Source organism: Echinops telfairi, unplaced genomic scaffold, assembly GCF_000313985.2.
Source record: "Echinops telfairi isolate 266 unplaced genomic scaffold, ASM31398v2 ScPeMD7_22;HRSCAF=79, whole genome shotgun sequence".
NCBI classification, from domain to species: Eukaryota; Metazoa; Chordata; class Mammalia; order Afrosoricida; family Tenrecidae; genus Echinops; species Echinops telfairi.
Genome location: NW_022103919.1, coordinates 312930 through 339053, shown reverse-complemented (window position 1 = coordinate 339053; position 26124 = coordinate 312930). Strand labels below are relative to the sequence as shown.

General features: G+C 38.1%; 2 protein-coding genes across 3 annotated transcripts in view; both read left to right on the top strand.

The window, feature by feature from the left end:
* The window catches only part of MAPKAP1 (MAPK associated protein 1), a 301918-nt gene that overhangs the window by 83322 nt on the left and 192472 nt on the right, over nucleotides 1–26124 (top strand). The window lies entirely within an intron of this gene.
* Nucleotides 21514–22097, top strand: LOC101651713 (ribulose-phosphate 3-epimerase-like). Its single transcript, XM_030885143.2, has one exon. It carries the CDS (start codon nucleotides 21514–21516, stop codon nucleotides 21922–21924), a length of 411 nt encoding a protein of 136 aa, XP_030741003.1. The 3' UTR covers nucleotides 21925–22097.

Sequence of the window (26124 nt, the reverse complement as noted above, 5' to 3'; positions counted from 1 at the left end):
AGCAAATGTTTTGAGAATGATGAGGGCAATGAATGTACAAATGTGGTTTACACAATTGATGTATGTACGGATTGTGATGAGTTGTATGCACCCCTATAAAATGATTGAAAAACAAACAAAAATCCCTGAAAAACCAAAACAAAGCAAAATGCTTATCTGGAAGAAGAGCTCAATAGATGTTAGCTATTGTCATTATTCTGACCATGATGGGCATAGTGAGTTAAGCATTGGGCTGTTAACCGCAAGGTCCGCCGTTTGAAGCCACCAACTACTCCGTGGGAGAAAGATGAGGTGTTTTCTACTCTAGCAGAGATGAACAGTTTTGGCAACCCACAAAGTCAGTTCTACTCCTCCTGTAGGGTGTTTCTGAGTCAACTTGGCAGTGAATATGATCCCTGTTTGATCCCTGACTAATATACATCATGCATATCTATAGCCCATGTCAGTGGAGGCTTGCTTATTGTTATTGTACTTTGAAACCCTTATTGAAAAATTTTCAGTATATGTGGGGTCACCATTAGTCAGAATTGACTTGAGGGTTATTGATAAAACAGAAGGCTAAGCCACTGATGCTTCTACACTAAGAAAGACAAGAAAGAAAAGCTTCGTGATCTACTCCCCAAACTCAGCCAATGAAAACCTTAGGAATCTCAGTTAATTATGGGACTGGGGCAGGAGCAGGCATTATTTTCTTTTGTTGTTCCATGGTAGACTCACAGCATTTAAGAACAGCAGCCTGTTTGGAAGGATAATTTTATTTACCTAGTTCCCTGTTGATGGAGACTGAAGTTGTTTTTAATCTTTGGCTATTATAAACAACGCTACAGTGAGTAATCTTGTACATATGACATTTTGCACTTGTGTAATTGTCTATGTAGGATAAATTTCAAGCAGCAGAATTGCTGGGTCAAAGGGAATATGCATTGGTAATTTTTTTGAGTATTGCCAAATTGCCCTCCATGGGGATTTTGCCAATTACACTCCCACCAGCAATGTTTAAAAAAAAAAAAAGAAAAGCCTGGTTCTTTGCAGCCTCGCCATGGAATTTATCAAAGGTTTGGATTTTTGCCAATCTAATCTAATAGGTGAAAAATCAGTCTTTGTCATTTTAATTTGCATTTCTCTTGTGAGTGAGGTTGGAACTTCTTTTCATTTGGTTAAGGACCTTGGGAGTTATAGGAAGTGCCCCGATGATTGGATTCACGGTTTTATTTTCTAGGAGTTCTTTATATCTTAGGGAGGGAGGTTGGTCCTGTTTTTTGTATAACAGGGAAAGTAAAAAAATACTGCTACTAGGATTGCAGGTTAATAAATATGTCTCTCTGATCAGTGGATGGTTCTGACAAATTCTCTCAGTTATCTTACTACCTTCAAGAAAAGATCCAATCAACAAAATAGCTTCCCAAGGGACCTGTTAGGCCAGGTAAGTTCAAGGCAAAGAGGTTAGCTCAGAAGGTTATGACAACTGTTTGGGAACTGCAAAGGTGGGGCCATCTTTGATAGATCTTCTTGGACACAGGGAAATCATGGCGACTTACTAGGAAGAAGATTTAAGGAAACAGAAAACTATTTTGGTGAGGAATAGGCCTGGAAAGCTGAGCCGGAGAATATTTTCCCATCATGACAGTGCCACCTGCTCTTGTGAAAATGTCGTTGGGAACTATGACACTATCCACCCTTCATCCCTGATGGTGCCCTTTCCAACTTCTTTATGTTCTCAAAACTAAAGGAACACAATTTGAATTCCCAAAGGACATCAGAATTGCCTTGTGACATGGTATAAACCCAAGAGTACAGAATTCTTCCTGAAAAAGTTAGACTGTCTTTAGAAGTGTGTAGCTATAGATATAGGTATAGGTAAATATAGGTAGAGAATGCGTCAAACAATAAGTTAAGTTTTAATATTTTTATTTAATAGGTTTCTATGATTTTGTACCAGTACTTTAAAATTACCCTTGAATGAATATGTGTGCTGCGCTTTCTGAGATCTCTCACCTTTTTAATGGTTTATTTGTATTTTCTTGTGTTAATATCACACTCTTAATTACTGAAAACTTAAGACAGTTTCTTATATCTGATTAACTATGCTCCTCCACCTCACTTTTCTTATTAGTGAATGTCTTGTATATTCTATATTTGCTGTCCTTCAATATAAATTTTTGAAACGACTTACCACATACTTTAAAAATTTTATTGGAATTGCTTTAGATTTGTAGAACAATTTGGCAGAATTGACATCTTTACCATTTTTACTGTGATACATCTCTCCATTTAGTTAGGTAATCTATACTGTCTTGTTAGATTGAGTCACACACGTACCCCCCTCCTCCCCCCAAAAGGAATTGAATTTTCAAAGCTATATATTTAAAATTTTTTACAACACAACCATATCACCTTCAAAGTATTCTCCATTACATTTAATGGAATTGTCATCTGTGATTCCATTCTGGAAACATTTTTTAAAACTCATCCGTTTGGATGGCTGACAGTACTTTCCTTGTTTTTTTCTTCTCCTCTTCTCTGTTATCAAATTGCTGTCCTTTCATGTCTCTGTGCATTCATGGAAACTGAAAGAAGTCACAGGGAATAAGGTCAGGCGAGTAAGGTATGTGCGACCAGAGAGATATGTTGTTGTTTTTGCCAAACACTGGCGCACTGAGATGGCTGCATGTGCAGGTGCATTGTTGCGGTAGTAAAACCAGTCCCCCGTCTGCCACTGATCAGGCCTTTTTTATTCACACGCTGTTATGCAGTCTTTTCAGAACCTTTAAATAGAAAGCTTGATTAACAATCTGACCTGGTGAAATGAACTCCAAATGCAATACTAGTTGACATTTTCATGCATTTGGAAAGTTGATGGATGTCCAGTATGAGGTTTGTCATCATTCATTTCACCTTTTTTGAAACAAGAAAACCACTTGTACACTTGAGTTTTTTCCATAGCGCTGTCCTTGTAAGCTGTGTTCAACATCACCACAGTTTCTGCAGTAATTTTCACAAGCAGGAAACAACATTTCACACTACACACTGTTTTCTTAAATCGGCCATCACAAAAAATGAGGTTCAAGCGAAACTGCTTTTATGACAACATTCACTGTGACCAGAGAGAACCTTCCCTGGTGACGCCACTGGATGCACTAACTCAGAGCGAGTTGTTTGATGCTTGCCTAATGGGAAAAAATGCGTACTAAGAAAGCTCCTCTACCTGATGCCAGGGGCTTAAGTGGAGAGCAAATGTTTTGAGAATGATAAGGCCAATAAATGTACAAATGTGCTTTACACAATTGATGTATGTATGGATTGTGATAAGAGTTGTATGAGCCCCTAATATAACGATTTTAAAAAAATAGAAAAAGAAAAGAAAAAAAAAAGAAAGCTCCTCTAGCCCAGCACAATTCTGGTTTTTTTGGGGGACTATATATATATATAATTCTACTCTTAATCGTTTAAAAATCACTATTTGTCGTTGGCATATGTAAATGTAGTTGGTTTGCCTGAATTTTAATTTTAGCAGTTTTTCCAAACTCTATTAAAGTAATTTATACATTTATGGCAGGGTTGCTATGAAGTCAATAATATATTTTGCAAATATGTAATTGTTATTTGTTATTGTTTCAGCATTAACTTTATTGTTTATACAAACAGTTTAGGCACAGTGAGCCAGGTACTCTTTATCAGTTAGGATAATGGGAAGTCTCCCTAAATATAAGTACAGATCTTTGTTTCCTTTTCATTCTGTATATTGTTTTTTCTTTTTTATTGAGCAGGCTCTGATCTGCTGAAAAGAAGCAATCTTGTCTCTTCCTGATATTAACGGAAATGTTTTAAATGTTTCATTATTAGTGTGACATTTGCTAGTGTGATAGATGGCCTTTATTGGATTAAGAGAAGTCCCTTCTACTTCTAATATGTTGTTTTTTAAAAATGAATAATGTTGAATATATTGAATGTGTTTTCTGCATCGATATAGACTAATATTTCCTTTATCATTTTTGCTTCTTTACTGATGTTAACTTAGCCTGTAATATTTCTCTTTTATATTCTCAGGCTTTGGTAGGGTACTATGGCTAGCATCATAAAATGATCTAGGAATAATTTTATATATATATAGAAATACATCTATACATACCATAGAAATGTATGTATAGGCAATACTATATACACTCGACTATAAGCCGAGTTTTTCAGCATATTTTTAATGCAGTTTTTGTGGTAAAATTAGGTGCCTTGGCTGATATTCGGGTCAGCTTATACTTGAGCATATACGGAAACAATGTGCTTTGAATACATGGTTGAATTCCCAGCAAAACTATTGTCACATTCTTCTGGGAAACCAATTCTCACCTGGAGATTAGTACACAGAATTTATTAACTATTGGACCAACACTTGTAGGAAGAAGAGAATGAAATGGGTGGGTAGAGGAAGTAGTTGGATTGTAGTATAGGGACAACCGAGCCTCAGCTAAATCTTTGGGGCACTCTGACTCTAATAGGGCTCTTCAGGTTGTCTTAAACTGGGGGGAGGGAACCAGGTCTTTTTTTTTCAAACCAGTTTTTAATAATTAATTACATAGTTATGAAACATGTACGAGTATAAGAATAATGAAACCAAAATCCTTTTTAACTGCTTTACACACACACACACACACACACACACACACACACATTAACAAACAGAAATTTCCTTTCTTTTTTTTAAAGTAATAATTGGGGCTCCTACGGCTCTTATTACATACATCAATTGTGTCAAGCATATTTATACATATATTGCCATCATCATTTCCAAAATTTTTTCTACTTGAGCCCTTAGTATAAGCTCTTTTTACCCCCCTCTCTCCCGTCCCCTCCCAGCCTCGTGAATCCTTGATCAATTGTATATTGTTATTATTATTTTATATCTTAAAAAAATCATTTTATTGGGGGCTCGTACAACTCTTATCACAGTCCATACATACATCCATTGTCTCAAGTACACTTGTGCATATGTTGCCATCATTGTTTTCAAAGCATTTTCTTCCTACTTGAGCCCTTGGTATCAGCTCCTCATTTTTTCCCTATCCCTTCCCCTCCCTCCCTCATGAACCCTTGATAATTTACAAATTATTATTTTTTCATGTTTTTCAATGGGACCAGGTCTTTTTATTCCTGTGTTTATCCATCATTGGACTTTGGTTGCCATGAGGAGGAGGCATGCATGACCTTGGCTGAAGTGACAAAATTATCCAACACAATAGCAGGAGAGGACTAGCAGATGAGAGCCATCAGAACTCAGCAGGAAACCGGGCACACACTTGGAAGAGTCCTCTCCCAATGGTGTCACACAGAATGTGGCTAATTCCCATAGCAATGTATTGTGACAACATGTGTGAAATGTCTACTAGGGAAACTCATTAGAGAGTCAGGACTATTGGAAGTTTCTCACCTTCTTCCTAATATGTACTAAACTTCCAAAGTTCCAGAAAGAAAGCAGATGTTCAGCATAAATTTTATTGTTGATATGAACAATGTAGGCACAGTAAGCCAGTCATTCTTACCAGTTAGAATGATTGCAGCTCTCCCAAAGTCTACGTCCCCAACTGCTAGCCAAGCATCAACCTTTCAAATGGGCCTTTTTAAGCATAGTTGCAGGTCTCCTGTGCTAACTCTTATCTTTACAAATGTATTTTGTTTACTTAATTGCTTAGTGCTTTTTCTGTTGTAGATGCTGACATGTATATAAAGTCTTTACACGTGATACCCATTCCCATAAGTTTATCCATATAGTTTTACTCTGGACATTCTTGTTTTCCTCCTTCCAGGTTTCTGATAATTGGCTAAGCTATTTATTCATCCACGAGTCTCTGTATCAGCTGTTCTCAACCTGTGGGTCATGACCCCTTTGGTGGTCTAATAACTTTTACAGGGGTCGCCCAAGACCATTGGAAAATACAATATGTATATATAATTACATATTGTTTTGTGATTAATCACTAGGCTTTAATTATGTTCAATTTGTAACAATTAAAATACATCCTGCATATCAAATGTTTACATTACTATTCATAACAGTAGCAAAATTACAGTTAAGAAGTAGCAACGAAAATAATTTTATGGTTGGGGTTCACCACGACATGAGAAACTGTATTAAAGTGTCGCGGCATTAGGAAGGTTGAGAACCACTGCTCTATACATTTAAACTTCTTGCCACATCTCCTTCTATGAAAAGAAGATGAACAAATCCATTATTCAAACTTCTGACTATTGGGAAAATATCCTTTCATTTCTGGCTTTCAAATGGGCCCTGGTGGTACAACGGGTTAAGTTATGGGTTACCAACCAAGAGGAGAAAGATCTGGCAGTCTGCTTCCAAAGACTTACAGCCTTGCGATCCTTTATATGGTACTTTTACCCTGCTTTATACGGTCGCTATGCGTTGCATTTTAATCTACAGCGGTGGGCTTGGGGCCATATTCTAAGGCAATCTGCTGAATGAGGCTGTAGTGTAACCACAGTTTGTTTTCAGCTCTGCTTTGCCCAATAACTGTCGAGGTGCTAACATTCTCTGTTGCAAGTATATGAATATTGGGGGAGGGCTGAAGGAAACATTATCATGTTTACTTGCTGTAGTGTAGGCCTTTTTTGTTTTAGCTTTGCCTTACAATCTCAAAATTTTTATATGTTCCAAATATTTTGGTATTTTTCTTATTTGAGACTTTTAGTTATTAGTATTTCTAAATTTCTATCTCTGAAATTGCTTTAAGTTTTAAAAATATAACAATTCTTTTGTGGATGAGGAAGTGGCCTCATAATGCCAATGATTTGAAATTTGTTAAATATTGTTTTATGCCACCTATTGTAGTCAGCAGTCATAAATATCTGTGATCCTGGAATGAATGTAATTTCTGCTGTTTTTAGATACAGTATTCTAGATGTGGTCATTAAGTCATACCTGTTAATTAATTGTGTTAAAAATCTTGTATATTTTTATTGATATTTTGTCTGCTTGACCTGTTAGAGACAATATATTAGGATCTCTCACTATATTGTAGATTTCTGCTTATAGTTTACATATCTTAAGGATGTATTTTTAATCTCATTCAAATTTAGAATATTTATTTCTTCCAGGTGAATTGAACCAACTTGTTAATAGTGACCATCTTTATTAAGTTTTTTTGAAAATATTGATTAAAAACATAACAAGAAATTTCCCAAAAAAGCTTTTAAAGATATGTTAGCTTAGAAAGAATTGTAGTGTGATGATTGTGGTATTTTGAGTCAATTAAACCTGGGTTTCTATCTGAGCTTTCTCACTAGCTATCTGACCTTTACTCATTTCTTTAACTTTTTAAGGTTAGTTATATGTGAAATGAGGTTGTTACTGTTAGTTGCTGTCCTGTAAATTCCGGCTGACAATGACTACGGAGGTATGTGTAGAGTGTAGGGCTTTAGCTTTCAGAAGTAGATTGCAGGGCTTTTTAAGGTAACTCTGGGTAAGTTTGAACCACCAACTTTTGGCTAGAGTCAAGAGCTTAACTGTGCCGTCCAGTGAGCCCATAAAATGGATAAGTGAGGACTATATTGAGGATCAAAAAGAGGTAATAGATATGGCTGCTTAATTCAATGCCTGATAAGAGGCCTTAATAAATAATACTTGCTTTTAATTTTAGTCTTTCTCTTACCTGAAGTATTTATGACGCTAATATAGAGTGTTAAATATAAAACATAGCATATTATTTATATAGGAGTAAAAATTGAATATGAATATGTGGATGAAAGTACCAAAAAGGGAAGATCAGAAACCATCTAACCAAGTCAGGGAGAGGCTCAGTCTCCTCGCAGATTTCCAGGAATGGGTTTCTGATATTCTCCACCCTGGTCTTGTCTTTTAAAAACATCATTTTATTGGGGGCTCGTATAACTCCATTGTCTCAAGTACACTTGTACATATTTTGCCATCATTGTTTTCAAAGCATTTTCTCTCCACTTAAGCCCTTGGTATCAGCTCCTCATTTTTCCCTCTCCTTCCCTCATGAACCTTGATAATTTATAAATTATTATTTTTTTCATGTCTTGCACTGTCCGAAGTCTCCCCCCACCCCCTTGTCTGTTGTCCATCCCCTTGGGAGGGAGGGGGTTATAGATAGGTCATTGTAATCAGTTTCCCCTTTCTCCCCAACCTTCCCCTTCCCCTTCCCCTCCTACTCTCAATATTGGTCTTATATTCCCTGTGTTTCCAGCTCTTATCTGTACCCATGTACATGCTCTGGTCTAGCCAGATTTGTAAGGTAGAATTAGGGTCGTGATACTGGGGGGAAAGGGGGATGAGGAAGCATTAAAGAACCAGAGGAAAGCTGTGTGTTTCATCGGTGCTCCATTGCACCCTTACTGCCTGGCCTTGTCTTTAATTCAGGCGTATACACCTCCATCCCTCCAGTGAAAGGAGCTCTTGCTTTCTGTGGCCCAAGGAAGCTTCTTAGGGAATATTTATGGGGAGGCATGTTCCTTTCTGGAGATCTCAAGGGTAGTTAGGTATTTGCATTCTCAACAGTTCAACAAATAAGCATTTGGCATTCCCAGAGTTCTGAAGTACCTTATTAGAAAAGAGAAGTCTCACTCTTCTGAACAGAAAAATTTGTAATAAACATGCGAAAATAAATAACATGCAGCATAGGCATAAATCACATAGTATAACGCATTTAGACTTTTTTCTTCCTCCCTTTGGTATGACTTAATCTAATTTTTAGTATAACTTTTTCATTAGGCTCCACTGTAGGATATCCATCAGAAAAAAGAAGGGATTGTGTAGTCCACCCTCCATCTACCTTTCCCTTTTTTTGTATGCCCCAAACAAGGAAAGTGTCTTATTCATTGCCTTTGTCTATTTCTCTTGGCACTACTATTGTCACTTTGTTTTTTTAGTAAAGGAAATTGCCTTATTTGAAGTGTTTGTCTTAATCCTCTATGGAAATATCCGTTTACAGGAAGGTTAAGGCAGCTTGTTTGGGCTCCTCTCAGAGTCTCTGCTGCAATTGTGGAAAAGGAACCCTAGGGAAACCCCCGAGCAAGGTTTCAGAGGAGCAGTGGCAGCAGAGACGGTAATATTCCAGGTGCTTTTTCAGGGGTTCTTGAGAGCAGAAGCAATGCGCTGAAGGCGGAAATGCTGATGTCTCCACTTTCCCAACTTAGCGCAAACGTCTTCTTTATCTTTGGTGGATTTGGGTGCTGCGGAGATGTCTCTAAGAAGCCTTACATACAAGTGTGATTGCTTTTAGAATCCAGGCTTTGAAACATGGCATAGGGTTCCTGACTTGAATCCTCTTTTTAAAGGAAATGGATTCATAGCATCTACTGTCAGTGCCATTTGCCTTTCTCCGATGTCTTGTTGACAGTTCACATTGAAGGATTCAGGAAGGAAGAGCCAAAAACCTAAATAGATACGTGAATAAACAAAGAAAAAGCTCTGCTGCCTCAGTCATATAGTAAAAAGGCTTGACTGTAGCATAATGGGAACGCAGCAGCTGTTTGATTAAAACTTCAGGATTTTTCTTGGAAACTTTAGAGGCTTGTCTGATTTTTTTTTTCCCCTTTGAAGTAACACCACAACACTATAGAAAGAGTACAACTTTTGGCTGCATCCTCTTCCAGTCACGACCAGTGCAGGTAATAAATACAAATACCCTCACTATGGTGATTGGTTACCCACTGAGAGACTCATTGCTGGCAAGGCCCAGAAGTCGAGTTTGTAAATCATTTGCTTCTTGTCCTAACCTGGTTTCAGTAAGAGCAAAACAAGCGGCTTTGTAGTATGGGGTAGCAATTTTAGGGGACGAATAAGAGCTCTAGAGTCAGCTCCAGGGTAGCCTCATGGCTTCAACAGCTACATAACAAGTTTCTTCATTTCTGTAAGCTTATATTTCATATATGAAATAGGAAGAATAGTTTAATCTATATCATGAAGTTGTGTTGAGATTACATAAAATAAGATTATGGATCTCATTATAATATCAATATTAAAATATTTATTTATATCAACAATATAATATATACTATTTATATTAAAATGACATATGTATTAAAATATTATACTATCTTATAATAAATGTTCATGATTCTGGTCATTTTATTATTGGAATCAAGGATCAGGCTTGTAAAAGCATTTTTAGGTTTTTGGTTGATTCCCAATTTTGACTCATCTCAGCCCCATAGGACAGAGTAGAATTACCTCTATGGGATTCCAAGACTTAAATCTTTATGGGAGTAGCCCCATGTATAACCTACTATAAGTTAGAAACAACTCAGTGAAGGTTTTTTGCTTTCTTCCTGTTTTGATAGGAGTGTAATTCATTCAGCTTTTTGACAAATTTCCGCCCTTTCCCAACTCATGCTGCTTACTGTCTCAGGCACTATACTACTAAGTGAAAAAATATGGAATTATAAATTTTTGTAGATCATAATAGTTGCTTATCAGCATCATGTGACTCAGCTTCATAAAATAGAAACCATTTGGGTATCTACTGTATCCCAGAGTACCTGTTATGCTATTTCATTCATTATTGTCCCACTTTATATGTATTATTATCTTCATTTTGTGGTGAGGAAACAAAGACTTGGAGAATCCAACAGACTTGCCTGAGGTTATACAACTAGAAAGTAGTGCAGTCAGGATTCAAACATGTGACTATTGAATACAAAGTCTATTCACTTCCTTTCCAGTCTCTACTATGTAAGTAATCTCAGACACCTCCATCATCAACTCCAGAACCAGTAGAAACTATACTATTTCTTTTCAGTTGCAATAATTTAGGTTTTCTTTAGGGTCATGAGTATAATATGGCAACTCTGTGTTCATGTACACTTTGTACTTTTATCCCTTGCTATATTTGTAAAACACCATCTACAGTGTTGAGTGCAGTCACCTTGACTTTCTCCAAAAGGCATTATAGAGGGAAAATAAAGGCTCTGCTTTTTTTTTTTTAAATCATTTTATTGGGGCTCAGGCTCTGCTTTTGATCAAGTTTCGTGGTCTACTGCAATATCTCATGGTCCACATAATTTCCACCATTTGAGAATCTGCTGTACAGGAATGTTGAGGTAGGTCATCCATAGTACCCCAATTTCCCCTACAATTATGGAGGGTTGAGGTTGAGACCCTACTTTACAGATGAGGAAAGAGGCGAAGTGAGATTACATGACTTTACTAAGGGCCCATCATGCCTCAGAGTGCAAGTCTTTTGTAGTGCACCACTTACTGCTTCCATTCGTAGAAAGATTAGCACAGAAGGGATGCAAGGACAAAATGATTATTTTCTGCAAAATAATCTGTACTGTATTTTGGTGTGTTTTTTTCTGCTGAAATATCCTCCTTTTTCCTTTCTCTTCCCTCCTTATCTACATATCTACCCACAGATCTAATGAAGCTTAAATACAGAGATTAGGGAACCACTTAATGTATTTCCTAAAGGAAATTGGATTCTTGAGATAGTCCCATTTGATTTTTTTTCCCTGACACTAAAAATTATCCCAAGTTTAATTTCTTTCAGAGAAGCATCAGCTTTTTAAAATGTTAGGCTAGGGTGCTGAGAAACAAAGCAAACAAAAAAAACATGCTAGGCTGAATTCCTGCCAATTTTAGAGATAGTTGACTGTCTCAGTCTATGAATGGAGTCTTAAATATTAGTGTTTGAAAGTAATACTGGATTTTGAGTTCAAGATAATATGATAGCATATTTTGAGCTAAGGAGTTCTAAGGAGAGCCTGCTTGACCTAGCACTCTACTTAGTCCTAAATCGGATAACTAGACCAACTCTTCCTCACCCCTGGGACAGTGGACCTTGTGTGGAAACCTCATTTCTTTGTAGCTGGAGGTTGCACTTTAGAAGCCACTTTCTTTCTTTTGTTGTTCTATTGTTTCCTTTAGGTGAAGGAGAATAATTAAGGGCAACATCTTTTCTGAGCAGCTGGAGTTAAATTCCAGCTGATTGCAGCACCTGTGAAGGCAGGCACCTCTCCCTCTGGGCCTCAAGGTGGGATGCCAGCCGTGGAGCCTATGACAATGGGCTCCAAAGTGTAGCGACATGGCCGTGCTACACCACTTCTGCCCTTCCCTGAGCTTTAGATGACAGTAATGCCAGTGAATGCAAAGTGTCTGTTTTAGACTAATCAGAGGGATGATTTGTGAAATAGTGGCTATTTATTTAATTAATCACCAACACAAAGCCATAAAGCCCATATTTTAAAAATCCCTCTTAGTTTGCCATGTGGTTAATAGATTGGGGCGCATTAAAAAGTGACACGGTGATGTATTAAAAATGTTCCACCTAAGGTTCCTTCAGGAAAGAACGTAAACTGTCTGCTTTCAGATACTGAAGTGTAACCTGCCAGGATTTGACCTCTCTCTCTTTAGTATTTGTAAAGGCATTTGTCTTCTGAAGAGTGTCTTTTTTAGGACATCTTGTGTTGGAATATTTTAAAATATAAAAATGTTTGTAGAATAATTTAAAAATTACAATTAAAGTTAATTTTGTTATAGTTTCTCTTAACAAAGAATCATATTTTTTCCCGTTAAATTATGCACTGTTTACTAAGAATAGCAATGCCTCTTATTATATAGATTATTCTTCTCCATTTATAGTAAGGGAGTCATTTAATTAACCAAATAATAAATGTTATAGCATTTTTGTTGCAGCTGTCAGAATTGCATTTTGTACTGCTCTTGTATTGTTTTTATTAGATAGAAGCAAGGATAATCGCTATACTTGCTCAGCCTCAGTTCAGGTAAATTGTCATTTCTGGAGAGTAAGAATGAAGATCAGATTGACTTGTTCAAGAGATGACACTGGCATTACAAATGAGAAGTAATGGATTAGATTGTGACAAATGATAGTGTTTTTTATGCTCAAAAACTTCTAGTTGGTTTTCAATATACATTATGTGTGTATGTGCAAGCTATTTGTTTCTTGTATTTTGATGGTATTTGCAGCTCAAGTTGTATGTATGTGATTCACCCTGTCTTTCTTTACACACACACACACACACACACACACACACACACACACACGTCCTATGGTCAATGTTCCTGATAAGCAACCAGAGATATTCAAAAATAATTTTAAGATTGTGTATGAAATTGTATTGCTCAGGTGGATGCTTGTAAGGACATTATCCAGCTTTTAGGATTCTGTTTCTCTGCTGTGTTGTATAATTACCTCCTCTGTAGAAGGGGAGCTGGAATAAAACATGAGTATGTTAATGCAGCCTGGAGCTGATGTGGTAGTGATGATTACAATGCAGATAAAGCATTTCTCATAACTGCTGTTGCCTACTGGAGCCTTTGAAACATCTGGACCCTTAATTGAAAAATAGTGTGGTGCCGTGCAAGGCAGACATGCTAAGTGAAGTCACTAACTTAGAATACAAAATTATAATTGATAAAGTATTTTATTTTATATTGTATTTAAATATTCATACTTTGTTATGGTGTGTATAATGAGACATTACTGGGTTAAATTTTCATGAACATAGATAGTCTAAATGAGATAAATTAAATGAAAATGTTAACAGAATTTTACATTGAAACCAGAAAACAGTTTGCTCCCAAAGGGTGTGTACTTCTGCATCTATTTGGGACTTTCGGGAACCAAATAGGTTAAGCTGTATGATTTTGGCTTTACATTTTAAAGGAACTAGCCATCAGTTGCAGTCCATCCTTGCTAATGTTACATCTTGTTACTTAGTTTTTAAAAAATGTTTCTTCTTTTTTTTTAAGTTTGTTTTTTATTTATTTTTAAAATGCTTCTTCTCTTAGTGATCTAATGCTACAAAAGCAGAAATACTTTAACAAACAGAAATTCGGTTTCTCACTGGAATCCAGGTGCTTGCTCTTTGGGAAGACTTTCTCTTTGTTGGCTCTGGATGAAGACCCTTGTCTCTTCTGAGCTTCTGCTCCTGGGCTGTGGCATTAATCTTTCTTCATCTATCTCTGCTTGCTAGCTTGCTTGTTTGATCTCTTTTTTTCTCAAAAGAGATTGACTCAAAGCACACCCTACACAATCCCATCTCATCACCATAACAGCCCATTCCCAAATGGGATCGTAACCACTGGCATCTCTCAGCTGCCATCCAGCTGATCTGACTCTTACCGACCCTATCGGACAGTGTAGAACTGTCCTGTGGGTTTCTGAGACCGCAGCTCTTGTTGAGAATAGTTTTGGGTGACAAATTTCATTCTATGCTTTGGTTCCTCAACTTCATGTCCTTCCTACAAAAGGGGCTCGGGGCCATTTACCTACCCATCAAGTCATCCTAAAAACCTTGCATCAATTTCAAGTTCAGAATATTCGCTTCTGAAACATTTAAATCAAATATGGGTTATACTTTTGGCAGATTGTGCCTGGGGGTAAAATTCATCTTCATCTGGAAACCTGTGAAATCCAGAATACAAGTTGTCTGCTTCCAAAGTACAGTGGTAGAACTGGTACTCGGTAGCATTTCAGTTGCAAATAGGAGGAATTGGAAGGAAAGAAAGGATATGGCATCAATCAAGTCTAAAAAACTGACAGTTTACATAAATTCTTTTTTTTCCCCCCCAAAGCATTTTATTAGTACATAATTCAGACATCTTACTGTTCAATAAGGCTTGAAAACAATCTGCTGTTCTTTGAGACCTTCTGGGCAATAGCCATGCCCTCTGGATTCTTATGTGGAGGCCAGACCCCCTCAGCCCCAGTAGGACCCATTATTCTGCCCTTTTAGCATAGATGCCCGCCTTCTCAGCATTAGGCGGGAGTTCATCACTCTGGCATACCTTAATGGCAGCTCAACGTTCTAGAACCAAGTTTGAAAGCTAGGAGGGCATGGCCTCACCCTTTGAGATCAGAACCTGCGTTCCCACCCTTTGAAACAGAGAAGGCCCCGTTCCCCATGCTCCTTCCAATAATAATTTTTAAAAAGCTCACTGCCCTCCAGTCTCTGCTGACTCATCTCCATGTTGTTTGAGGAATAGTCCTGTTATTTTCTTGGAGAACAACAAATGTATCTCCTTGGGTCACTTTCCTGCCTGTAGAATACCAAGAGAGAGACAACGCTCTTTTCTTTCTTCTCTCTATCCCCTTCAGTCTAAACTGTTGTATTTTCTATTGTGGTGGTTGGTTAGACCCATCAGTTACAGGCTTAATTTCTTTAACAAATTATTGCATAGTTATGTCCTAGGATGCATGTTCTTAGTTTGTACAACACAATTTTCCTAATTTCTGTTTTCCTTCTGCACAGATTATTTGTCTCTTTCAGAAACCAGAGGGCTCCCTTTAAGATCTTGCTTAGAAATTTAGCCAGCTATCTAAGTTCATTGCTTACAAGTTCTAATTTCCAACAAACATCTGAACATAATCTAGCCAAGTTCTTTGCACTGCATTTTCCAATCATAGGTTCTAATCTTTTTTATTTTGTTTTAAGCTCATTAGAAGCACATTTAACTACCACATTTCTAACAACCTATGTATTTTCTCTTTAGCTTTTCCCACTTTCTTCTGTGACTTTGATGTCCATAACTACCAACAGGTCTTTCACTATTCACTCACTTACTCACTGCCCTTGGGTCAATGCCAACTCATAGTGACCTTATAGGACTGGATAGAACTGCTCCTGTGGGTTTCTGAGACTGTAACTCTGCAGGAGTAGAAAGTCTTATCTTCCTCTCAAGGAGCAGCTGGTGGTTTTGAACTGCGGGATCGCAGCCCAATGCATAACCACTATGCCACCAGGGCTCCTTTTACTACTGGTTACCTCAAAACTCATCTAGCCTTTACTCATTACCTAATCTGCTTCCACATTTTAAGTATCAGAGCAGTAGCCCAACTCCTTGGTACCAAATTCTGTCTTAGTGGTCTAGTACAGCTATAACAGAAATACCATAAGCCCTTTGACAAATAAAAATTTATTTTCTCATTTTGGGAGACCAGAGTCTGAAATTAGGGTGTCTTCCCAAGGGGAAGACTTTCTGTCTCTGTTGCCCCTGAGAAAGTCCTTGCCTCTTTTAAGCTTCTGTCCTGGGTGATCTCTATGTAACTTGGCATTAATTTCCTCCCATATCTGGTTGCTAGCTTGCTTGTTGTAATCTCTTTTATTCTTCAAAAGAGATTGACTCAGAAAGTACCCTATGCTGTCCCATCACATTAGCATAACAAAGACAGCCCGTTCCCAAATGGGATTCTAACCACAGGCATAGAGGTTAGGATTTCCAACACATATTTTGGGGGGACAAAATTCAATCTGTGGCACTTGGCATAATGGTAAATGGTTCTAATGGCAGCATTATCACCCAATAAACCTATGCCTTCCCCACCTCTGGGGCAGGTTATCTGAGTCTTCCTAGGAGAGCAGAAGAGCTGGGGAAGGGTGTGCAATTAACCTTTGTCCTGCATTTGCAGCAGGGGAACTGACCTAGCAGCCTTCCAAGGAAATCCAATTTAATTTAAAATGTATTTGAAAAGACAAATTAGCCATATCTATTTTAATAAGATAAAACCCCCTACTCGCCCTGTGTCTGGTATAGTTAGACCTCAGAGGAGAGCAGACTGACTACGACAGAGACTCAGCACAAACACTTGGGAATTAATGCCAGAGGACTGAAGAGAAACCCTGAAGACTGTGGTACCCAAGTGACACATCACCTTCTGCAGGCAAGCAGGTTTCGTGCTGCCCGTTTCCACAGGGAATTGAAGTGTGAGATGGGTCTTTGTCTCATCAAAACCTTTTGCTTGTGCTGGAGCCGCTTGCCTGTCTCTAAGGACTGAATTGTAGTTATTTTTCAACCTTGTCATTTTCAAAGTACATTTCAGTACAGCCAGGTGGGTAGTCAGATTCAGAAACAGTTACACCTCACAATGACAAATGAAACTCTTAATTCTAGAGAAAGGATTTTCTCTAGGGCTTGTAAATGGGTACTTGACCTGAGCTCTTTTTTAAACAAACAAACAAACAAACAAACAAACTCAGTGGTCTCTGCTTAGAATGGGCTGAGATGGAGTAATGATTATGAGAGCGATACAGGTCTGGGTAACATTTTGTTCTGTTATACAGAAGATCACTATGAGTTGGAACCAACTTAACATCAACTGCCACCAGCCACTTATTCTTCAAGGAGCTCATAGCTACACACATACACACACACACATGCACGCACGCATGCACGCACGCCCGCACGCACACATGCCCGCACGCACACATACACATGCACGAACTGAAACACAGTAAGGCTTGATTGAGCCCCTGTGTGCACAACAATAAGGGGATTGGTAACAGTTTATCTATACACAAGAGGTGACTGCTCCTGGAAGGTGCTCTATCAGACCAGTAATACTACCTCTCCCTGTCCTGCGTGTCCCCCCACCCCTCTTGAATTTGAGTATTTTTCTTTCACTCGAATGGGAACTTTTTGTTGTGATCCTGGTCAGATCTATTGGTAGTGGTAGCTGGGCACCATCTAGTTCTTCTCGTCTCAAGCTTATGAAGATAGTGGTTCATGAGGCCCATTGGTTTTTTTGGGTTGTTTCCGAGTCTTTGGTTTTCTTCACATTTCTTTCTCCACGCAGGGAAAGAACAATAATGGTACCTTAGATTTTTACTCACAAGCTTTAAGACCCAGTTATGCCTCTCTAAAAAAGTAGGATGTACAACACTGCTTTTAGGGACTCTTATTATGTCAGTTGACCTACTTGTCTCTTAAAACCAGCGGTTCTCAACCTGTGGGTCGTGACCCCTTAGGGGGGAGGTTCAAACGACCCTTTCACAGGGGTCGCCCGATTCATAACAGTAGCAAAATTATAGTTATGAAGTAGGAATGAAAATAATTTTATGGTTGGCAGGGTGGTGGTGGTGGTGGTGGTGTCACCACAACATGAGGAACTGTATTACAGGGTCGAGGCAGTAGGAAGGTTGAGAACCACTGCTCTAGACTATGGCTTCTAGCCCTCCAAACTAGCAGCTCAGTCCCGTGAGGCGAAGTTTTGCAGACAATACTGCCCATATGCTCTATATACACGGATATATTTGCAACACATACAGTTAGGTATGTAGAAATATCCGCTACCAAACCTGCATATGCTTATGGTTTTACTTCCGTGTCATCCCACCCCTGCTCAATTTACTGATCTACTTATGTATCTGCTCAAATTATTCATTTGGTTGCAGGATTGTATATGTAATTGTGTTTACCATTGTTGTCTTTTACTTTTGTCAATATTTACTTTGCCAGGGCTCTGTTGTTCTGACTTCCCCCATTTTGTGCATTTTTATTACCTTCACCAAAGTTCACATGTACCTATCCTCTAGTTAGAGGTGCTCCCTGCCTCCTCCTCTCTTCCCTGGTAGTCATCAAAGAATGTTCTTTCTATGCGTAAATCTATTCTTGACTTTCAATAATAGTGGTCTTGTACAATCTATGTCCTTTTCTGATTGGCTTAATTCACTCAGCGTAATGTTCTCCAGGTTCATCTGTGGTTCGAAATGCTGTAGAGTCTTCGTAAGTCGTTAACCGTGGGCAGTATTCCATTATGTGTACGTGTTCATTTTGTTCATCTGTCCGTTCATTGTGTGTTCTTAGGTTGTTTCCATCTTGGTGCTGTTGTGAATAATGCTTCAGTGACATGGGTGATTTTATGTCTCTCTTTTCACACCATGACTCTTATTTCTCCAGAATATAGACCTAGGAGTAATTTTGCTGGATGTTGTAATATTTCTGTCTAGATTTTAAAGGAAGCATAATATCATTTTCCACCATGGCTGTACCATTTTACTACTCCCACCACCTGTATATGAGAGTTCCAATCTCCCCACAGCCTCACCAACCCTTTTTTGTTCTCCAGTGTTCTTGATCAGTGCCATTAATGCTTAGGTGAGAGCGATTGGGTTTTAGCATTGAAGAGAGTTGAGTTAGAACCGTGACTCCCTAACCCTGAGGCTTTTGGAGCAGCCTATCTAGTGAATTGTTAATTTCCTCACTCATTCCTCAGCTCTAAAAGGAGTGAGGAATTCTCACAGGACCAGTGAGCATATTAAATGCAATAATGCCTGAAAAGCATTTGGGCCCTGGGACTGAAACGCACTGCCATCGAGTCAATACTGACTCATGGTGACCCTGTAGGACTGGATAGCACTGCCCCTGGGAGTTTGCGAGACTATAACTTCACTGGACCAGAAAGCCCCATCTTTCTCCCTCGGAGTGGCTGGTGGGTTTTCAACAGTGGACCTTACAGATCTCAGTCCAACTCATAACCATTACACCACCAGGGCTCCTCTGGGCCCTGGGAGGTACCTGGTAAGTGGCAGTCAATGGTAGTCAGCAGTGGACCTGCCCACTGTGGAGAGAGCTGAGGTGCAAAGTCACACAAAGGGCTGTGTGCAGAGGAATGTGCCAACATACCCAGCTGGGGCCTTGTGCTCTCTGTACCTGCCCTCGCCTCCCATGAAGACTGTTTAAATCCTGTCAGCGCTTTAATTCGTATTGCTATGCTGATTACCTAATTGAGTAGTGTTAACTAACAGTGTTAAAAAAAATTTTTTTTTTAAGTACCAAATAGTGACAATTTTTGTTATCCGTTGGATCCTGGTGCCCGCTCAGTAAATAAGGTTTTCTTCCATGTAGTACTTTCCTTTTATTGTACCCAAGAAATTTGATATTCACACTTTTTGAACTGCTTCTAAATTGTAAATTTATAAATTTTGATTATAATTAGAAAAGATTCTTCCCAACAGGAAGTGTTGCTTTATATTATAAATTAGGTTTTTTTTCCTTGTTGCTGTTGAATACAAACTTTCTCAATTGCATCTTGTAGTTGTATTGTCTTTATAGTGTAAAAATGAACAAAGGAGCATCCTTCTCTTATCAACAAAGGTGTAGGTTCTTAGTGTACTTTTCCTATGGAGAATAGCATGTACCCCATTCACTTCACATGAGCATTTTGAGGATGAAGGAGGATAGTATAGTGGGAGAAATGTTAAAGCTATTTATTTCCATTTTATCTGGTGTCTTTACATTGTTTGTTAAGAGGTACATTGTCGGGGACTTGAATTAATTATAATTACTGAGGAGACATACACTGACTGAGCAAATAAAGCAGTAAGCCCATTTGTGCCAAGGCCATCTAATTAAATTCCAACTTTGGATAAGCTGGATGTGTACGAAAGATTAATTTTAAGAGATTTCTATGTCTTACTAAATAATGATTCAGTAAAATTTTTGAATTATATCATTAGGGAACATTGAGTCTTAAAGTAATAAAACACTTACTTGTGAACCTACCACGGTGTAGAAATTTGTGGTGCTATTTTTTTCTCTTACTTGTTCCTAATTAAGGGCACAGTATAATTTTTAAGGTACAGATTGGCATTTTAAAATTTCATAATATTTAATCAACCAAAATCCTCCCAAGAAATGAATGTGATACATGTACCTGAATTATTCTATCCACATACAATTTTACATTCTCAAAATACTTCACTACCTCTGGAATTAAATTGTCCTTGTGATAGTTAAAGGTTAGAGGGTTGTACCAAATTTTCTGTATAATTTAGGAGGGTGTTAATGGCTATACTGTAACCTTTTCTAGAGATACATCATCCAGTAATGGAGCCAAGTATACATTCTCCATTGAGTTTTAATTTTAAAATTTGATATTAAATCTTAAAGAGGCTCATTATATTATGATAATTGATAGAGTTTAAAACATGTAACTCTTCTTTATGGTTAGAAAAACCCTATTTTCACTTTTAAAGCATATTGATTTTATTATAGAAATGATTTAATAATGAAGAGGTTCCTAAACTTATGCTAGGTGATGGACTTAGTTCATGCAAATTGCCTTTCTCTGATATTATCATCATTGTAGAAGCCATTGTTTGTATAATAAATGCAAAGTGATGTGTAACATTAAAGATCTAAAGAATCCCACAATGGTATATGTAAATTCAGAATGGACACTTTAGAGTATATTATGCTTTAAAAATAAGCTGGTTTATAACTGTGTGTCAGGATATGATATAACAGTCCCCAGCTTGGGCTAGAAGACAATGCTTTCTCTCAATGAGAGACACATATCCCTATTGCCTCTGGTTCTTGGCCTTATGTTGGTTTAACATTTTGTCTAAAAATTTGCCCACTGTGAATAACAACTTAACAAACAATGCTAAGGAGTAATTGTATTCGTATAACAGTTGGCAAGTCACAGAGCATCTTAATATATTTTATTTCATTTTTGCTTTATGTTCAGTAATATGCTTTGGAGGTAAATGGTTTCCTTTCTATTGTATGGCACAGAAAATTGACTTTCAGAGAGGTGATGGATTTGCCCAAAGTTATACAGCTCCAGATTGGTAGAGCTATTACCCAGGTCAGGTCTTTTGACTCTACAAAGAAGGGCCATAATGTTAAAACCCATAAAAACCCATAATGTTAAAAACTTAAAATATGGATCCGGATGCAAGATTGGCCCCTCCATCCTCAACAGCGACCTGGCCAATTTAGGGGGAGAATGCCTCCGGATGCTGGACTCCGGGGCTGATTATCTGCACCTGGATGTAATGGACGGGCATTTTGTTCCCAACATCACCTTTGGTCACCCCGTGGTAGAAAGCCTTCGAAAGCAGTTAGACCAGGACCCCTTCTTTGACTTGCACATGATGGTGACCAGGCCAGAGCAGTGGGTAAAGCCAATGGCTGTCGCAAGGGCCAATCAATATACTTTTCATCTGGAGGCTACTGAGAACCCAGGGGCTTTGATCAAAGATATTCGGGAGAATGGTATGAAGGTTGGTCTTGCCATCAAACCAGGAACTACAGTTGGGTATGTGGCACCTTGGGCTAATCAGATCTATATGGCCCTGGTTATGACCGTGGAACCTGGGTTTGGAGGGCAAAAATTCATGGATGACATGATGCCAAAGGTCCACTAGTTGAGGACCCAGTTCCTGTCTTTGGACATAGAGGTTGATGGTGGAGTAGGTCCTGGCACTATCCATAAGTGTGCAGAGGCAGGAGCTAACATGATTGTGTCTGGCAGTGCCATTATGAGGAGTGAAGACCCCAGATCTGTGATCAACTTGTTAAGAAATGTTTGCTCAGAAGCTGCTCAGAAACGTTCTCTTGACCGATGAGACCTCAAACAGCTCAGTATTTCTGCTCATGAAATCTCCTTTTTACTGGAAAACAACAATGTTGACTACCAAATCATATCACAGTCTAGGCACTACTTTTCTGAGCAATTTTCATTCCAGTAAAGCAAAAACTAAGTGAAGAACAAAAAAAAAATAATAAAAACTTAAAATATGAAGAACCACTTTCTGAACTTAAGACATTGAGGTGATCCTTGTTCCTGACTCACAAAAGGTAGGGTTTTGTTTTTCCTTCATACTTCCTCCCCATGATTTATAAAATTTCTGACCTATACTTGAACATGAATAATTGCTGATTTTTCAGCTGATGCATGGAAACAAAGGATTATTTAAATAGAGAAAATCTGTCCTGAGAGTAACAAGCCCCTTCCCTATTTTAGGTTTACATTTGATACAGATGTTAAAGAAAGACAAATTAGAAAAATCACTAACCTAAGAAAAAAACTAATGGAAATGATATTTGTGTGTGTGTGTGTGTGTGTGTGTGTGTGTGCTGTGATCTGAAAAGGATTATAATGTGGCTCATTTCTGAATCATGCAGGGATGTCCACGTAAATGCAAACCCTCAGCAACAGGAAGGAGTGGATGTCTGTGGAAGTAGAGGTGTATTTTGTTCCATATTTGGAGCTAGAACTAAGATCAGTGGATAAAATCTGCTGGAAGATTGCACGTCAATTGATTTATCCACTGATCAACTGAAGGAAAAGTGGTTTGGCTATCAACACTGTCTGCCCCAAGACTTTGCTTCAGAAAGTGGTATTTAGGAGAGGTTAGAAGGTAATCATTTGTTGAAAAGATTCTGAAATGGGTCACCGTTCAGATTGCTTACAGTTTTAAAAGTCTATGAATGGCAGTAAGTTGGGGGGTTTTGTTTTGTTTTTAATAAATGGGACTTTGGTAAAACTAGGAATAAAGGGAACATAGCCAACAGTTTTAAGCATTCACTATCTTAGGCTAGGTACAAAAGTATCTGGTAGATTCATTCTGTTGTCCATAGATGGCACTTAACAACAACAGGCACAATGATAAGTGTAAGTGATAATCCTCAAAATAACTTTTATTAGTCATATTTTATAGATGAGGAAATTGAGATTCAGAGAAGTTAAATAAACTGTTAAAGGACAGACACCAATGTGGCATTGTTAAGAATTGAGCCCATGTTTGTGTGAATCCACGACATGAGTTTTTAATGACCACACTGTACTACCTCACTAGCTCCTATTAATATAGCAAGTATCCTGGAGGTACCCAGATCTGAACTTGACCTTGTTAAACAAAGAGTGACAGTTGACATTGTTAATAATAAAAGCTTAATGGAACCAAGGTTGGTGATTCAAGAAAATTAATGAGATTTTGTCAATTTTATTTTAAACTTAACTTGTCAGAAAATACAGTGTCCAGTGACAAACCGTAAAAATGTTTTTGACAAATTAACTTGACTACAGGTGCCAGATCGCGGAAATGTTAATTTAATAGCCTTTAAGCCTTCCAGATTTATTGAGGGTTAAGACAGCACCCCAAAGTCAAACCTCTAGCTTCGAATGGATTTGTCGTAGAATTTTATACACAATCTAGTCATATAAAATCTAATCTTATTTATATAAAGTCTAATCAATGTTGCCATGTTGAATGTAAAAAGTGAGTTCTTCTGAGCCCATAAAGCCAACATTTTGTTGGGATCTGGGGGAGAAAAGGCCAACCCCCCCACAACTAATCACGGGTTCAATAAGAACAATTGTATGGTTAAGATACATAAAGATTATAATAAAGTCATAGAGAGCATGAGAGATAGAAGAGAAATTAAAATAAAGAAGTCAGACACATTTCATGGCAGCATGCTCACTTCCTGGATAGCCATGATCTTACCAGCCAGGCCCGCGCACAGTGTGGGCCCAGGTGAGATGGGAAGGAGACCACCCTGTTTATTGCTAACCAAGGCTTATATCTACTTAGTGGGGACGTGATTACAGGTAACCACACCTCACAGGACAGTACAATAGGCATACACATCATAGGGAGGAGATGTACAATAGGCATAAGCGTGACAGGAAGAGGATGAGCTAGGGGTGTGCATATAGGAAGGGGAGGGACTAGAGTTATACATGTGACAAGATGGGCAGACCCTAGATTCATGATGGCCTAACCTTGGTCACCCTGGGGCGGGCTTGACCTCTCTGGGATCTCCTACAAGGAAACAACTACTATCCTTATCAGAAGGGGGTTGGTCCTACTTGTGGAATAAACAGTGGTGACTGCTTGCTCTAGATGACTGATAACCCTTAGGGAGAATAACCCCTGACCTACTTCTGTTGACCTTCAAGTATATAGTCATTTACCAAGTGTAGTAAGCAGCTAAGTTTGGCTTATATTTGGGAGAGACAACTTGGGAGAAATCTTTCTGTTTCCCACATTGGGAGGAAAAGCCTACAGTTCTCTCTTCCTCTCCTTCATTCCACCTGCCCACCCCATCCCCACCTCTCTGTTTCCTTTTCCCCCTGTAGACCCAATTTAATTCTCATAGTCAGTGAAACCTGGCTTAAACCAGATTAGACCAAATTTTGTTGGAAATCATTTCTTTTGATCAAATGGCATCTATTAATCATGGAATCCCTGTTCCAAGTCTGGATACAATGTTCTTAAGTACTGAACTACTGGTAAAATATAGCTGCTTTGGCTCCTTGTGAGGGAGTTGGTGAGGGAAGATCTGGTAGAGTGAAACTGCAGCCATTCCTGTAAGACAGTTCTTTTGTTTTTAACTTCTGAAGGTTACAAATAATTCTTTGATCAATTTGCATCATCACATTGTCAAGATACATTGATATATTTATTTCTGCATTAAAATTGTATATAATGATCTGCTTGTGCAGTTGTGACTATGGAGTAATGTTGCCTGCCTTTTTTCTCTAGTAGAAGCAGAACTGTCTATACATTCTCTGTGTCTTTCCCTTGACAGAGAAATTGAACACATAGCAACAGCTTTGAGATGTGATATTGTTTATTATTGACAAATTTTGATGCTAAGTGTGCTAGCTGAACCTTCAGCCTTTTAAGCCTTAGTTCAGAAAATTTTTTCTGTGAGCTAACTCATTTGTTTCTTGATTCAAACTTATTTTGAACTGAGTACCACCCATTGTTCTTCCTGCTTCCCCTATTTTGGGAACTATCTGGTGCATACATCTGAAATGAATTTTATGATGGGCAGCAAATTGTACGTTATTCTAAATAATTGAGTAGAGAGAAATCAAATGTGCATATAATGTTTTAACTCATATTTTCAAAATCTACGTATTTCTATGTATTTTAACTCTACATCTATCACATTCACTATTTAAAATTATTATATTGAAAGTTTTAAGGATTCATTTTACAGGGGCTCAGTTATTTAAGCATTGGGCCTGCTAACTGTGGTATTGGTGGTTTGAGCAGCTTTGTGGAAGGGAGATGGAACTCTCCACTTCTCTAAAGATTATAGCCATGACAATCCTATGGAGCAGTTCTGCTCTGTCCTATAGCGTGGCTATGAGTCCTAATCAAGTTGATAGCAATAGATTTTATATATTATGAGATCTTATGAATTGGATGATCTATGTTTCATAAAGATAATTTTCAAAAAATTTCATACCCTTTGACCCAATAATCCTCTAGGCATAGGTATACCAACATTCCTAGGAAAAAGATGTTTATCAGAATATTACTTGTAATAGTAAAATACTGCAAACAACTTTGAAGATGTGACATTTGAGTTTAAGGACAATAAGAGCTACATTTCTTTATCATTGTGTGCCAGCCATGTAATACACTTCTTTTTTTTTTTTTAATCAATTTATTGGGGCTCATAAAATTCATCACAATACATAGATCAATTGTGTAGAGCAGATCTATACATTTGTTGCCCTCATCATTCCCAAAATTCTTGCCTCTTGGGTTCCCAGAATCAGCTCATTTTCCTTCCCCCCCCTCCCCCTCCCTTCCTCTGCCCCC

Excerpts from the sequence above, each read along its gene's own strand:
- LOC101651713 (XM_030885143.2), top strand. The coding sequence starts at position 21,514 with ATGCTGGACTCCGGGGCTGATTATCTGCACCTGGATGTAATGGACGGG.